This window comes from Nerophis ophidion, linkage group LG06 (assembly GCF_033978795.1).
Source record: "Nerophis ophidion isolate RoL-2023_Sa linkage group LG06, RoL_Noph_v1.0, whole genome shotgun sequence".
Taxonomy (NCBI): domain Eukaryota; kingdom Metazoa; phylum Chordata; class Actinopteri; order Syngnathiformes; family Syngnathidae; genus Nerophis; species Nerophis ophidion.
The window spans coordinates 1,996,307-2,011,192 of NC_084616.1; the positions used below are offsets into that span (position 1 = coordinate 1,996,307).

At 41.7% G+C, this 14,886-nt stretch overlaps 1 protein-coding gene across 1 annotated transcript in view; it reads left to right on the plus strand.

Annotated features, from left to right (window-relative positions):
• The window catches only part of LOC133554057 (sodium-coupled neutral amino acid transporter 3-like), a 46,462-nt gene extending 32,504 nt beyond the window's left edge, over positions 1–13,958 (plus strand). The window contains exons 8-16 of the mRNA XM_061902418.1: positions 1,445–1,527; positions 1,615–1,673; positions 5,116–5,232; positions 6,998–7,077; positions 7,158–7,258; positions 7,315–7,439; positions 10,360–10,504; positions 12,546–12,649; positions 13,491–13,958. Coding sequence (XP_061758402.1) covers positions 1,445–1,527; positions 1,615–1,673; positions 5,116–5,232; positions 6,998–7,077; positions 7,158–7,258; positions 7,315–7,439; positions 10,360–10,504; positions 12,546–12,649; positions 13,491–13,595 — 919 coding nt within the window. The 3' untranslated portion in view covers positions 13,596–13,958. The remainder of the gene's footprint in view (positions 1–1,444; positions 1,528–1,614; positions 1,674–5,115; positions 5,233–6,997; positions 7,078–7,157; positions 7,259–7,314; positions 7,440–10,359; positions 10,505–12,545; positions 12,650–13,490) is intronic.
• The last annotated feature ends 928 nt before the right edge of the window (positions 13,959–14,886 follow it).

Consider the following 14,886-nt stretch of genomic DNA (forward strand, 5'->3'; position numbering starts at 1 on the left):
TGTTGATAGAGTGTTGGCTATGTAAAATAGTGTTGATAGAGTGATTGCTATGTAAAATAGTGTTGATAGAGTGTTGGCTATGTAAAATAGTGTTGATAGAGTGATTGCTATGTAAAATAGTAGAGTGATTGCTATGTAAAATAGTGTTGATAGAGTGTTGGCTATGTAAAATAGTGTTGATAGAGTGATTGCTATGTAAAATAGTGTTGATAGAGTGATTGCTATGTAAAATAGTGTTGATAGAGTGATTGCTATGTAAAATAGTGTTGATAGAGTGTTGGCTATGTAAAATAGTGTTGATAGAGTGATTGCTATGTAAAATAGTGTTGATAGAGTGATTGCTATGTAAAATAGTGTTGATAGAGTGTTGGCTATGTAAAATAGTGTTGATAGAGTGTTGGCTATGTAAAATAGTGTTGATAGAGTGATTGCTATGTAAAATAGTGTTGATAGAGTGATTGCTATGTAAAATAGTGTTGATAGAGTGTTGGCTATGTAAAATAGTGTTGATAGAGTGTTGGCTATGTAAAATAGTGTTGATAGAGTGATTGCTATGTAAAATAGTGTTGATAGAGTGATTGCTATGTAAAATAGTGTTGATAGAGTGTTGGCTATGTAAAATAGTGTTGATAGAGTGTTGGCTATGTAAAATAGTGTTGATAGAGTGATTGCTATGTAAAATAGTGTTGATAGAGTGATTGCTATGTAAAATAGTGTTGATAGAGTGTTGGCTATGTAAAATAGTGTTGATAGAGTGATTGCTATGTAAAATAGTGTTGATAGAGTGATTGCTATGTAAAATAGTGTTGATAGAGCGATTGCTATGTAAAATAGTGTTGATAGAGTGTTGGCTATGTAAAATAGTGTTGATAGAGTGATTGCTATGTAAAATAGTGTTGATAGAGTGATTGCTATGTAAAATAGTGTTGATAGAGTGATTGCTATGTAAAATAGTGTTGATAGAGTGATTGCTATGTAAAATAGTGTTGATAGAGTGATTGCTATGTAAAATAGTGTTGATAGAGTGTTGGCTATGTAAAATAGTGTTGATAGAGTGATTGCTATGTAAAATAGTGTTGATAGAGTGTTGGCTATGTAAAATAGTGTTGATAGAGTGATTGCTATGTAAAATAGTGTTGATAGAGTGATTGCTATGTAAAATAGTGTTGATAGAGCGATTGCTATGTAAAATAGTGTTGATAGAGTGATTGCTATGTAAAATAGTGTTGATAGAGTGATTGCTATGTAAAATAGTGTTGATAGAGTGATTGCTATGTAAAATAGTGTTGATAGAGTGTTGGCTATGTAAAATAGTGTTGATAGAGTGATTGCTATGTAAAATAGTGTTGATAGAGTGATTGCTAGCAGTTGTCCAGCATGATTGCAAGCAGCAGCACATAAGTCACATGACCTTGTGCATTCAGAACTTGTCTTCCTCACCTAGTGAATGGTTCATGAACGGAAACTACCTCATCATCCTCGTCACTCTGGCCATCATCCTGCCTTTGGCCCTCATGAAGCACCTCGGTATTCTTCTCACTGCTTCAATACACTTACTGTACATACTGTACTTAACTCCTCACTGTTCTTCTTACATCTTGTCATCTTTCCAAGGTTACCTGGGATACACCAGCGGCTTTTCTCTCTCCTGCATGCTCTTCTTCCTCTGTGTGGTAAGTTCTTACAGCTACAGTATGTGTGTTGTGAAAGTACAGTATGTGTGTTGTGGAGGTACAGTATGTGTGCTGTGAAAGTACAGTATGTGTGTTGTGGAGGTACAGTATGTGTGTTGTGAAAGTACAGTATGTGTGCTGTGAAAGTACAGTATGTGTGTTGTGAAAGTACAGTATGTGTGTTGTGAAAGTACAGTATGTGTGTTGTGGAGGTACAGTATGTGTGTTGTGGAGGTACAGTATGTGTGTTGTGAAAGTACAGTATGTGTGTTGTGAAAGTACAGTATGTGTGTTGTGGAGGTACAGTATGTGTGTTGTGGAGGTACAGTATGTGTGTTGTGGAGGTACAGTATGTGTGTTGTGAAAGTACAGTATGTGTGTTGTGGAGGTACAGTATGTGTGTTGTGGAGGTACAGTATGTGTGTTGTGGAGGTACAGTATGTGTGTTGTGGAGGTACAGTATGTGTGTTGTGGAGGTACAGTATGTGTGTTGTGAAAGTACAGTATGTGTGCTGTGAAAGTACAGTATGTGTGTTGTGGAGGTACAGTATGTGTGTTGTGGAGGTACAGTATGTGTGTTGTGGAGGTACAGTATGTGTATGGCACATACAGTAGGTGGTAGATGTCAAGTGAATGTAAGAGTGGACATACAGTAGGTGGTAGATGTCAAGTGAATGTAAGAGTGGACATACAGTAGGTGGTAGATGTCAAGTGAATGTAAGAGTGGACATACAGTAGGTGGTAGATGTCAAGTGAATGTAAGAGTGGACATACAGAAGGTGGTAGATGTCAAGTGAATGTAAGAGTGGACATACAGTAGGTGGTAGATGTCAAGTGAATGTAAGAGTGGACATACAGAAGGTGGTAGATGTCAAGTGAATGTAAGAGTGGACATACAGTAGGTGGTAGATGTCAAGTGAATGTAAGAGTGGACATACAGTAGGTGGTAGATGTCAAGTGAATGTAAGAGTGGACATACAGTAGGTGGTAGATGTCAAGTGAATGTAAGAGTGGACATACAGTAGGTGGTAGGTGTCAAGTGAATGTAAGAGTGGACATACAGTAGGTGGTAGATGTCAAGTGAATGTAAGAGTGGACATACAGTAGGTGGTAGATGTCAAGTGAATGTAAGAGTGGACATACAGTAGGTGGTAGATGTCAAGTGAATGTAAGAGTGGACATACAGTAGGTGGTAGATGTCAAGTGAATGTAAGAGTGGACATACAGTAGGTGGTAGATGTCAAGTGAATGTAAGAGTGGACATACAGTAGGTGGTAGATGTCAAGTGAATGTAAGAGTGGACATACAGAAGGTGGTAGATGTCAAGTGAATGTAAGAGTGGACATACAGTAGGTGGTAGATGTCAAGTGAATGTAAGAGTGGACATACAGTAGGTGGTAGATGTCAAGTGAATGTAAGAGTGGACATACAGAAGGTGGTAGATGTCAAGTGAATGTAAGAGTGGACATACAGTAGGTGGTAGATGTCAAGTGAATGTAAGAGTGGACATACAGTAGGTGGTAGATGTCAAGTGAATGTAAGAGTGGACATACAGTAGGTGGTAGATGTCAAGTGAATGTAAGAGTGGACATACAGTAGGTGGTAGATGTCAAGTGAATGTAAGAGTGGACATACAGTAGGTGGTAGATGTCAAGTGAATGTAAGAGTGGACATACAGTAGGTGGTAGATGTCAAGTGAATGTAAGAGTGGACATACAGTAGGTGGTAGATGTCAAGTGAATGTAAGAGTGGACATACAGAAGGTGGTAGATGTCAAGTGAATGTAAGAGTGGACATACAGTAGGTGGTAGATGTCAAGTGAATGTAAGAGTGGACATACAGTAGGTGGTAGATGTCAAGTGAATGTAAGAGTGGACATACAGTAGGTGGTAGATGTCAAGTGAATGTAAGAGTGGACATACAGAAGGTGGTAGATGTCAAGTGAATGTAAGAGTGGACATACAGTAGGTGGTAGATGTCAAGTGAATGTAAGAGTGGACATACAGTAGGTGGTAGATGTCAAGTGAATGTAAGAGTGGACATACAGTAGGTGGTAGATGTCAAGTGAATGTAAGAGTGGACATACAGTAGGTGGTAGATGTCAAGTGAATGTAAGAGTGGACATACAGAAGGTGGTAGATGTCAAGTGAATGTAAGAGTGGACATACAGTAGGTGGTAGATGTCAAGTGAATGTAAGAGTGGACATACAGTAGGTGGTAGATGTCAAGTGAATGTAAGAGTGGACATACAGAAGGTGGTAGATGTCAAGTGAATGTAAGAGTGGACATACAGTAGGTGGTAGATGTCAAGTGAATGTAAGAGTGGACATACAGTAGGTGGTAGATGTCAAGTGAATGTAAGAGTGGACATACAGTAGGTGGTAGATGTCAAGTGAATGTAAGAGTGGACATACAGAAGGTGGTAGATGTCAAGTGAATGTAAGAGTGGACATACAGTAGGTGGTAGATGTCAAGTGAATGTAAGAGTGGACATACAGTAGGTGGTAGATGTCAAGTGAATGTAAGAGTGGACATACAGTAGGTGGTAGATGTCAAGTGAATGTAAGAGTGGACATACAGTAGGTGGTAGATGTCAAGTGAATGTGAGAGTGGACATACAGTAGGTGGTAGATGTCAAGTGAATGTGAGAGTGGACATACAGTAGGTGGTAGATGTCAAGTGAATGTAAGAGTGGACATACAGAAGGTGGTAGATGTGAAGTGAATGTAAGAGTGGACATACAGTAGGTGGTAGATGTCAAGTGAATGTAAGAGTGGACATACAGAAGGTGGTAGATGTCAAGTGAATGTAAGAGTGGACATACAGTAGGTGGTAGATGTCAAGTGAATGTAAGAGTGGACATACAGTAGGTGGTAGATGTCAAGTGAATGTAAGAGTGGACATACAGAAGGTGGTAGATGTGAAGTGAATGTAAGAGTGGACATACAGTAGGTGGTAGATGTCAAGTGAATGTAAGAGTGGACATACAGAAGGTGGTAGATGTCAAGTGAATGTAAGAGTGGACATACAGTAGGTGGTAGATGTCAAGTGAATGTAAGAGTGGACATACAGTAGGTGGTAGATGTCAAGTGAATGTAAGAGTGGACATACAGTAGGTGGTAGATGTCAAGTGAATGTAACAGTGGACTTACAGTAGGTGGTAGATGTCAAGTGAATGTAAGAGTGGACATACAGTAGGTGGTAGATGTCAAGTGAATGTAAGAGTGGACATACAGAAGGTGGTAGATGTGAAGTGAATGTAAGAGTGGACATACAGTAGGTGGTAGATGTCAAGTGAATGTAAGAGTGGACATACAGTAGGTGGTAGATGTCAAGTGAATGTAAGAGTGGACATACAGTAGGTGGTAGATGTCAAGTGAATGTAAGAGTGGACATACAGTAGGTGGTAGATGGTGGTTGACCTCCTGAAATGTTGCCTCAGGTGATCTACAAGAGATTCAACATCGCTTGCCCACTGGAAGTGTTTGGCAACTTCTCTGTCAGCGCAGACACTTCAGAAGAAGCGTGCAGCACCAAGTTCTTCATCGTCAACCAGGAGGTGAGCCAGGGTCCTACATTATTGTAGCCTCTTTTTTCCTTCTTGAACGATGCATGGGCCTGCAGCTAGGTGGCAGCACTGCTCCAGCAGGAAATATGACCAAATATGGTTGTGCTAAAACATGCTAGCAGACATGAAATAGATGTCTCCTTTAAAGCACGTGTGTCAAACTCAGATCTGACCTGCCACTTCATTTAATGCAGTCCGTCACCTCATTACGGTGGCCTGTCATGTTATTCAACGTCGTCTGCCACATCATTTAACGTGGTCTGTCACCTCATTTATGTGGTCCGCCATATCATATAATGTGGCCCTTCATGTAATTTAAAGTGGCCCGTCATGTCATCCAACATGGTCCGTCACGTCATTTAATGTGGCCTGTCACGTTATTCAATGTGGTCCCACACATCTTCTGATGTGGCCTGCCATGTATTTCAATGTGAGCTGCAACGTCATTTAAAATGGTCGGTCATGTCATTAAAGTGGCTTGCCATGTCATTCACTGTGGTCTACCACATCATTTAACGTGGTCTGTCACCTCATTTAACGTGGTCTGTCACCTCATTTAATGTCGTCTATCACGTCATTCAATGTGACCCACCATGTCATTCAATGTGGTCCGACACATCATTTAATGTGGTGTGTCACGTAATTTAATGTGGCCTGCCACATTATTTGACGTGGTCCCTCACACAATTTTGTCTTATTTTGAAAGAACAAATCAATGAATCAAACACGTAATTTAACGTGGCCCTTCATGTAAATTAAATTGGCCTGTCATGTCATTCAACGTGGCCCGCCACGTTATTCAATGTGGTCCCGCACATCATCTGATGTGGCCTGCCATGTATTGCAATGTGAGCTGCAATGTCATTTAACATGGTCGCTCATGTCATTAAAGTGGCTTGCCATGTCATTCACCGTGGTCTACCACATCATTATAGTGGTCTGTCACCTCATTCAATGTGACCCACCATGTCATTCAATGTGGTCCGACACATCATTTAAAGTGATCGGTCACCTCATTTAATGTGATCTGTCACCTCATTTAATGTGGTCTGTCACCTCATTTAATGTGGTCTGTCACGTCATTCAATGTGGTCTGTCACCTCATTTAACGTGGTCTGTCACCTCATTTAATGTCGTCTATCACGTCATTCAATGTGACCCACCATGTCATTCAATGTGGTCCGACACATCATTTAATGTGGTGTGTCACGTAATTTAACGTGGCCTGCCACATTATTTGATGTGGTCCCTCACACGATTTTGTCTTATTTTGAAAGAACAAATCAATGAATCAAACACGTAATTTAAGGTGGCCCACCACATCATTCAATGTGGTCTGTCACATCATTCGATGTGGTCCCTCACACGATTTGTAGTGGCCTGCAATGTCTTTCAATGTCTCTTAAGGCAGCACATTTTTAAGTTGTTTTAAATGGTAAGTTTAACTACATTATGTTTTAAAAGTATATTTAACATAAACTCCAAATATTTATGATCTGATATACTCAAATATTTGAGTTTATGAACTCCAAAAATATGTGGCGACTGATCGCCTGACTTTTGTTTGAGTTCCGCTTACTTATTTGGGTTTCTAGTGTAGTTGTTGGTACAGAAAAGAAGTGGTAGTAGTTTGCACAGAATAAATAAATCCATGTGATGATATTTCAAGAGGAGGCATGAAGAAGAACATCAGTTGACTAAAGTAACTTCATCTTTGACGTGACTTGTTGAAGATGTTCTCCTACCTTGTTGGCAGACGGCGTACGCCATTCCAATCCTGGCCTTTGCTTTTGTTTGCCACCCTGAAGTTCTTCCCATCTACACGGAGCTCAGAAGGTAGGCTTCCTCCTCCTCCTCCTCCTCCTCCTCCGTCTTAGTGGTGCTGCAAGAAGAGCTGACATGTTTGCTCCCTCAAGTCCCACCAAGAGAAGAATGCAGAACATCGGCAATGTTTCCATCCTGGGCATGTTCGTCATGTACTTCCTCACCGCCATCTTCGGCTACCTGACCTTCTACGGTGAGAGCAGACACTCTTCTCCTCCAGACTTCCTTGAGACTCGTGCATTTGTGCAGGAAACACGGAAGCCGAGCTCCTCCACACCTACAGCAAGGTGGACCCCCTGGACACTCTGATCCTCTGCGTGCGATTGGCTGTCCTGGTGGCCGTCACACTCACCGTCCCAGTGGTCCTCTTCCCTGTAAGACTCACATTCTCTTATCTGCCTTTGTCTCCTCAAAATTCTACACACAATACCCCATGAAGGACAATGTGAAAATGTTGTTTCAAAATGTTTGCAAAAATCTCACGTACATACAATAATACGTCGATGATCAATACAGCCTCAAGTCTTTCTGAATAACATACCTCAAGCTTGGCACACATCTTTGGGCAGTTCCTCTTTGCAGCACCTCTCAAGCGCCGTGAGCTTGGATAGGAAGCGCTGGTTTTCATCCAGGATGTCTCTATACATTCCTGCATTCATCTTTCCCTCTATCCTGACTCGTCTGCCAGAAAACCTTCCCCACATCATGATGCTGCCACCACCATGCTTGGTACTGGCCTGGTTTCCTCCAAACATGACATTCAGTCTTTGTCGGGTCAGACCAGAGAATGTAGTTCCTTATGGTCTGAAAGTCTTTCAGCCGCATTCTGGAAAACTTTTTCCCCGTCTGGTCACTCTACCATACAGGTCTGGTTGATGGATTGTCCTTCTGGAAAGTTCTCCTCTCTCCACAGAGGAATGCTGTAACCCTGACAGAGTGACCATGGTCTCGGTCACCTCCCTGACTCGGGCCCTTCTCCCTCCATCGCCCAGTTTAGACAGCCTGGTGCTTCCAAACATCTTCCATGTATGAATGATGGAGGCCACTCACATATTTCTCAGTACCCTTCCCCAGATTTGTGCCTTGAGACCATCCTGTCTTGGAGGTCTACAGACCATTCCTTGGACTTCATTCTTGCTTTGTGTCCTGCCATACACCGTCAGGTGTGGGATCATGTGACTTTACCACAGGTGGACTCCAATGAAGCTGCAGGAACATCTCAAGGATGCAACTCAGCTCACTATAAGAGAACACTATAATAATTCACAGAACACTATAATAATTCTGCCCACGTTAATCCACATTAAACGGCCTAAAGTTGTTGCTTAGATGAAATAAAATGACAAAACCTTTCTTCTACATATAAAAAGTGCAACATTAAACAGTTTCAAGTCAACTCATCATGCTTAATTTATTACAGCATTGGGGAAGCCTGTAGTTGATTTTTATTATGTAAATGTTATATTTGTATCAACATGTGACAGCAGGGACCCTGCTATTCAAAACCAGGCTGCTACATTACTAATGATTCATGTAACTATAGCTGAAAAATAGTACAATAGCAATAGGAGAGACTATTCATCCCTGAACACCATGGAGTTCAATGAAATAAGAGACAGACAGGGCTTTGCTGCCCCTAACACACACACACACACACACGCACGCACGCACGCACGCACGCACGCACGCACGCACGCACGCACACACAAACAGCAAAATGAGCTAACGTTACGCTAAAAGCTAATTAGCCTTTACTGCAAGCCAGAACTGCGAGTGAGCTGAGCTGCCGTTTAAGTTTCTAGAAGGTCAATGGGCTCATAGTGATGTTAGTAATAGTTGTGACTGGGAGGTGTTTTTTTATAATTTGGGGAGAGTACGCTGTCCACTGCTAAACACATATCTGCTCGACGCTGAAGCATTGACTACATGCGCTCTGAATACGCACTGCTGATTGGCTTTGTATGTAACCAATCAGATGGTTGTGTAGGCGGGACAATGCTGGGTGCTGAGACAGAGGCAGAAAGCAGAGCAGCTTGTGAAGACTTTTGCTTACAAACTCGTTCGATACACCCACGTGCCAAACTGAAACCCCTGTACCGAAATGGTTCAATACAAATACACGTACCGTTACACCCCTAATATAAATATATATATATGGATATATATATATATTAGGGATGCACCGATTAATCGGTAACCGAATATATTCGGCCGAATATGGCAAAAACAGCCACATCTGGCCTTCGGTGGAATGAGTTAAAAACAAGGCCGAATAGTGGCGTGTGACGCAATATTTTGACGCGGTGACGCAATCAACCAACGTGCAGTGACATTGGGATATGTTGTGTACCTGTATAAGTGTATGAGGTTACAAGCACACACTTATTGAGATTTAGTGGGGCCTCTGTTTACATTATTAGCCTGTTGTGTAGGCTACCTGTATAAGTGTATGAGGTTACAAGCACACACTTATTGAGATTTACTTGAGCCTTCTGTTTACATTATTAGCATATCTACTGTGGCTAAGCAGACTTTTGCCAAAAGGACAATAATTGATTTGTTGTTGGTTTATCCACTTTAATGCACTTTATTTTTTTTGGAATGCATGTTTTGTTTGAAGGCCTAATAGAAATGAAAAACTTTGTGCTTTTTTTGAAAAGCAAAGGCTACTGGAATATTAAAAAAATGTCAATATTCAATAAAAAATTACTTTATTTGAAAAACATGTCTAAATATTTATTCTAGGCTATTTATGCAATATTAAAAAAATTGTGAAAAACTGCATTCATTATTCGGTATTCGGCCAAGCGTTTAAATTTTATTCGGCTTCGGCCACAAATTTTCATTTCGGTGCATCCTTAATATATATATATATATATATATATATATATATATATAATTATTCTTTTTTATTAATGTATTATTTATTTGCTTATTTTTCAACTAAGGATCATTACAAATAAGAATTGCAATTCATTCGAAATTAAATAGTTTTTCTTTCTTACATCACTACTAGTTCTGAATACTAACACAAAAATAACATAAGAACTATAATAAACAAAAATGGATGCAGCACTAATAAATGGGAGAAGTTTAGGGGGATTTTTGACAAGGTGGGAGTGTTTGAAAATGTATTTTTAGAATAACTTCAAAAGTGTTGACACAGGCAGTGTGTGAGTATGTTAGCTTACATCAGCAACAACAAAGTACTGTAGGCAGCTTCCCTGTTGAGTGAAAAAGACATACTGTACTTCAACATAAATCCTGCTTACCACACCTGTCTACTTCCACCAGATCCGCCGTGCACTGCAGCAGCTTCTCTTCCCCGGGAGACCTTTCCACTGGCTGAGACACATCATCATCGCCCTGTGTCTCTTGTTCACTGTCAACATGCTGGTCATCCTCGTCCCCAACATCCGAGACATCTTCGGCATCACTGGTATCACTTTCACATACAAGTCAACATATATACTGTACTTTATGGAGCAGAGAAACCAGGGCCCATTTCCACTGATGTCATCATACATAACCAGTCTAGTTGTCACCTGGTGGAAATAACAGAAGACAAGGAGCTGCAAATATTATATTCAATTGAATAGACTGCAAAGACAAGATGTTTCATCTTCAAACTGACAAACTGTCTTATTTTGTTGCAAATATTAGCTCATTTGGAATTTGATGCCTGCAACATGTTCCAAAAAAGCTAGCACTAGTGGCAAAAATGAGTGAGAAAGTTGAGGAATGTTCATCAAAAACTTATCTGAAACATCCCACAGGTGTGCAGGCTAATTGGCAACAGGTGGGTGCCATGATTGGCTATAAAAGCAGCTTCCATGAAATGCTCACTCATTCACAAACAAGGACGGGGCGAGGGTCACCACTTTGTCAACAACTGCCTGAGCAAATTGTTTAAGAACAACATTTCTCAACGAGCTATTGCAAGGAATTTAGGGATTTCACCATCTACACTCCATAAAATCATCAAAAGGTTCAGAGAATCTGGAGAAATCACTGCATGTAAGCCATGATATTACGCACTTTCCACCCTTCAGGCGCTACTGCATCAAAAAGCCACATCAGTGTGTAAAGGATATCACCACATGGGCTCTGGAACACTTCAGTAAACCACTGTCAGTAACTACAGTTGGTCGCTACATCTGTAAGTGCAAGTTAAAACTCTACTATGCAAATCCAAAGTCATTTATCAACAACACCCAGAAATGCTTTGCTGAGCCTGAGCTCATCTAAGTGCAAAAGTGTTCTGTGTTCAAATTGTTTTTGGAAACTTTGGACCAAAAAGGAAAAGAACCATGGGGACTGTTGTAGGGTGAAAGTGTTGTAGTCAGCATGTGTGATGGTATGGGGGTGTATTAGTGATTGTTGTAGGGTGAAAGTGTTGTAGTCAGCATGTGTGATGGTATGGGGGTGTATTAGTGATTGTTGTAGGGTGAAAGTGTTGTGGTCAGCATGTGTGATGGTATGGGGGTGTATTAGTGATTGTTGTAGGGTGAAAGTGTTGTAGTCAGCATGTGTGATGGTATGGGGGTGTATTAGTGGCCAAGGCATGGCTAACTTACACATCTGTGAAGGCACCATTAATGCTGAAAGGTACATACAGCTTTTGGAGCAACATATGTTGTTATCATGGACGCCCCTGCTTATTTCAGCAAGACAATGCCAAGCCAGGTGTTACAACAGCGTGGCTTCATAGTAAAAGAGTGCGGGTACTAGACTGGCCTGCCTGTAGTCCAGACATTGAAAATGTGTGAAGGGAGACTGTTGAACAACTTAAGCTGTACATCAAGCAAGAATGGGAAAGAATTCCACTTCAAAAATGTGTCTCCTCAGTTCCCAAACCTGCACTGAGTGTTGTTCAAAGGAAAGGCCATGTAACACACTGGTAAAAATGTCTTTTTTCGACATGTGTTGCTGTCTTTACATTCTAACTTCATGATTATTTGCAAAAAAAAGTAAGTTTCTCAGTGTGAAGATGAAATATATTGTCTCTGCAGTCTATTCAATTGAATATAAGTTGAAAAGGATTTGTTGTATTCTCTTTTTATTTAGCATTTACACAAGGTGACAACTTCACTGCTTTTGTAGTTTGTACATATTTTGTTGAATAATGAAAAGTGAATTCATATATTTTTAAGACAGAGACCTTTTCAGTTCCTTGGCATTAAACTTGAGTGAAGACATAAATGTTCAATACTGATCAATATATTCTATTGTTTTAAAAAATTAAAAGTATCAAAATGGCCGCCACATGTTTTCATTTTGCAGTTTGGCCCACAGTGGAAAAAGTTAGGACACCCCGGTCTTAACCTTTTTTGAACAGGACCAAAGTGCTAAATACAAGTTAGCATCTTAGCACCAACATACTGGAATAAGTCTTCATCTACAAGACTTTTAAAAAGAGGGTGTGTGTGTGTGTGTGTGTGTGTGTGTGTGTGTGTGTGTGTGTGTGTGTGTGTGTTCAGGGGCCACGACTGCTCCCAGTCTGATCTTCATCTTGCCTGGACTCTTCTACATCCGCATCATCCCCACTGAACAAGAACCCCTCAACTCAAGACCAAAGATCCAGGTGTGCACTTCTTCTCCTGCACCATAGACAACAACACTTATGCACCATCATCATGTCAGACAACAACACTTATGCACCATCATCATGTCAGACAACAACACTTATGCACCATCATCATGTCAGACAACAACACTTATGCACCATCATCATGTCAGACAACAACACTTATGCACCATCATCATGTCAGACAACAACACTTATGCACCATCATCATGTCAGACAACAACACTTATGCACCATCATCATGTCAGACAACAACACTTATGCACCATCATCATGTCAGACAACAACACTTATGCACCATCATCATGTCAGACAACAACACTGAATTTTCAAACATATTTTACACTGAATGTTTCTGCACTAAATCTTTCAACACTGATTTTATTACATTGAATTTTATACACTATTTTAAATACAGAATTATTCAACACTAAACTTTCTACATATTTTCTTACACTGAGATCTACATTGACTGTGATAATGTACACTGAGTTTTTAAACACTTCACTTTTCTACACTGAGTTTTTAAACACTTCACCTTTTTTACAATTAATCTTAAGACACATTTTGCTAACAAATTTGTTTTCAACATATTTGTCAATATAATTTGATGCAAAAAAGAATTCAAAGGCAAAAAATGGAGTTCCATCAACTGTGAGAGAAAAGGCCAAATGAGCAGCAAGTTGGAGTTTTTAAGAGCACTTCATAGGCGGAATAGAACCACTTGCATCCACTCCATTGTTGGCTGACTTTTGCTAGCTGTTCTTTACGACTAAGAATGCATGAAAAAGGAAAATCTAAGTCTTGTGACCCAGGCTGATTGTTGTGCGGTCCTCAGGCCGCCTGCTTCACCGCCCTGGGCTTGGTCTTCATGACCATGAGCGTCACCTTCATCGCCATAGATTGGTTGAGCGGGCAACAACGCAGCGTGGGCGGCCATTAAAGTGCTCGTGGCGACAGTGGTCACCTCTCTGCTGCTGGCTCCGACAGCTCCAGCTCCTTCATTCTAGCGGGACGCGCCGACAGGGAAGGCGGGTCCTGCGGCCGCACACCGGCGGCTAGCGTGGCGGCGGCCTGCGCCGGGAAGTCGCCATCCTCACAACCCGACAGCGGAGCGCCAATTGCTAACATTTCTTTCGCCATTAGCCAAGTTTGCGTTTAGCAAGTGTAAGACCAAACACTCGCCGCCACCAATTTGCTAGTTGTGATGCTGGACTCCAACGCGGACACAAAGTCTGCAGTCAACCAATCACGTGGCAGAGTGGAACCAAACACATTGTTCAATAAATATTTGCAAAAGAGGAAATCCTGTGTTTGATTTATTCTTCTCCGGCTGCTTGACCGACGTTAGCTCAAGCCTTAGCGTTCTAAGGTTGGCGTGCTAGCTTGTTTATTGGCATACTGGCACGGCCCGAGCGTGTGCCAGGCGCGTGTCAGTCCAGCTGCAATCAGCGCACCTGTCACTGATCAGAGGAGCTGCCTTCATAAGCCTGCACAACCTGCTATCCCGGGCCAGAACGTAGTCATCTGTTCCCGTACAGCAAGCTAACTAACCCAACTCAGCTCCACATGCTTTCTCTCTCTGGGTTTCTTCCTCATCGTGTTTGTCAGAATCATTTTATCAAAACTTTGTTTCCGTGAGTTCCTGGCGAGAGGACAAAAGCTGTCTTTGATCTTACCAAGCAAAAGGCTTGGAAAACTCCACTGTAGGATGGGAAGCGACATGAAGGTGTCGGTTTCTTTGATCTATTGCGATACACAGGGAGATCTTGTCTTGACCCAAGTTCTATAAAGCGGAGAGGGAGCAGGACCTGAGATAAGCTCCAGCTACAATCGGGCGGAAGGCAAAGTACACCCTGGACAACCTCGCCACCTCATCACAGGGCCAACACAGACAGACAACATTCACACACTAGGGACCATTTAGTGTTGCCAATCAACCTATCCCCAGGTGCATGTCTTTGGAGGTGGGAGGAGCCTATCCCCAGGTGCATGTCTTTGGAGGTGGGAGGGGCCTATCCCCAGGTGCATGTCTTTGGAGGTGGGAGGAGCCTATCCCCAGGTGCATGTCTTTGGAGGTGGGAGGAAGCTGGAGTAGCCGGAGGGAACCCACGCAGGCCCCTCCCACCTCCAAAGACATGCACCTGGGGATAGGCTCCTCCCACCTCCAAAGACATGCACCTGGGGATAGGCTCCTCCCACCTCCAAAGACATGCACCTGGGGATAGGCTCCT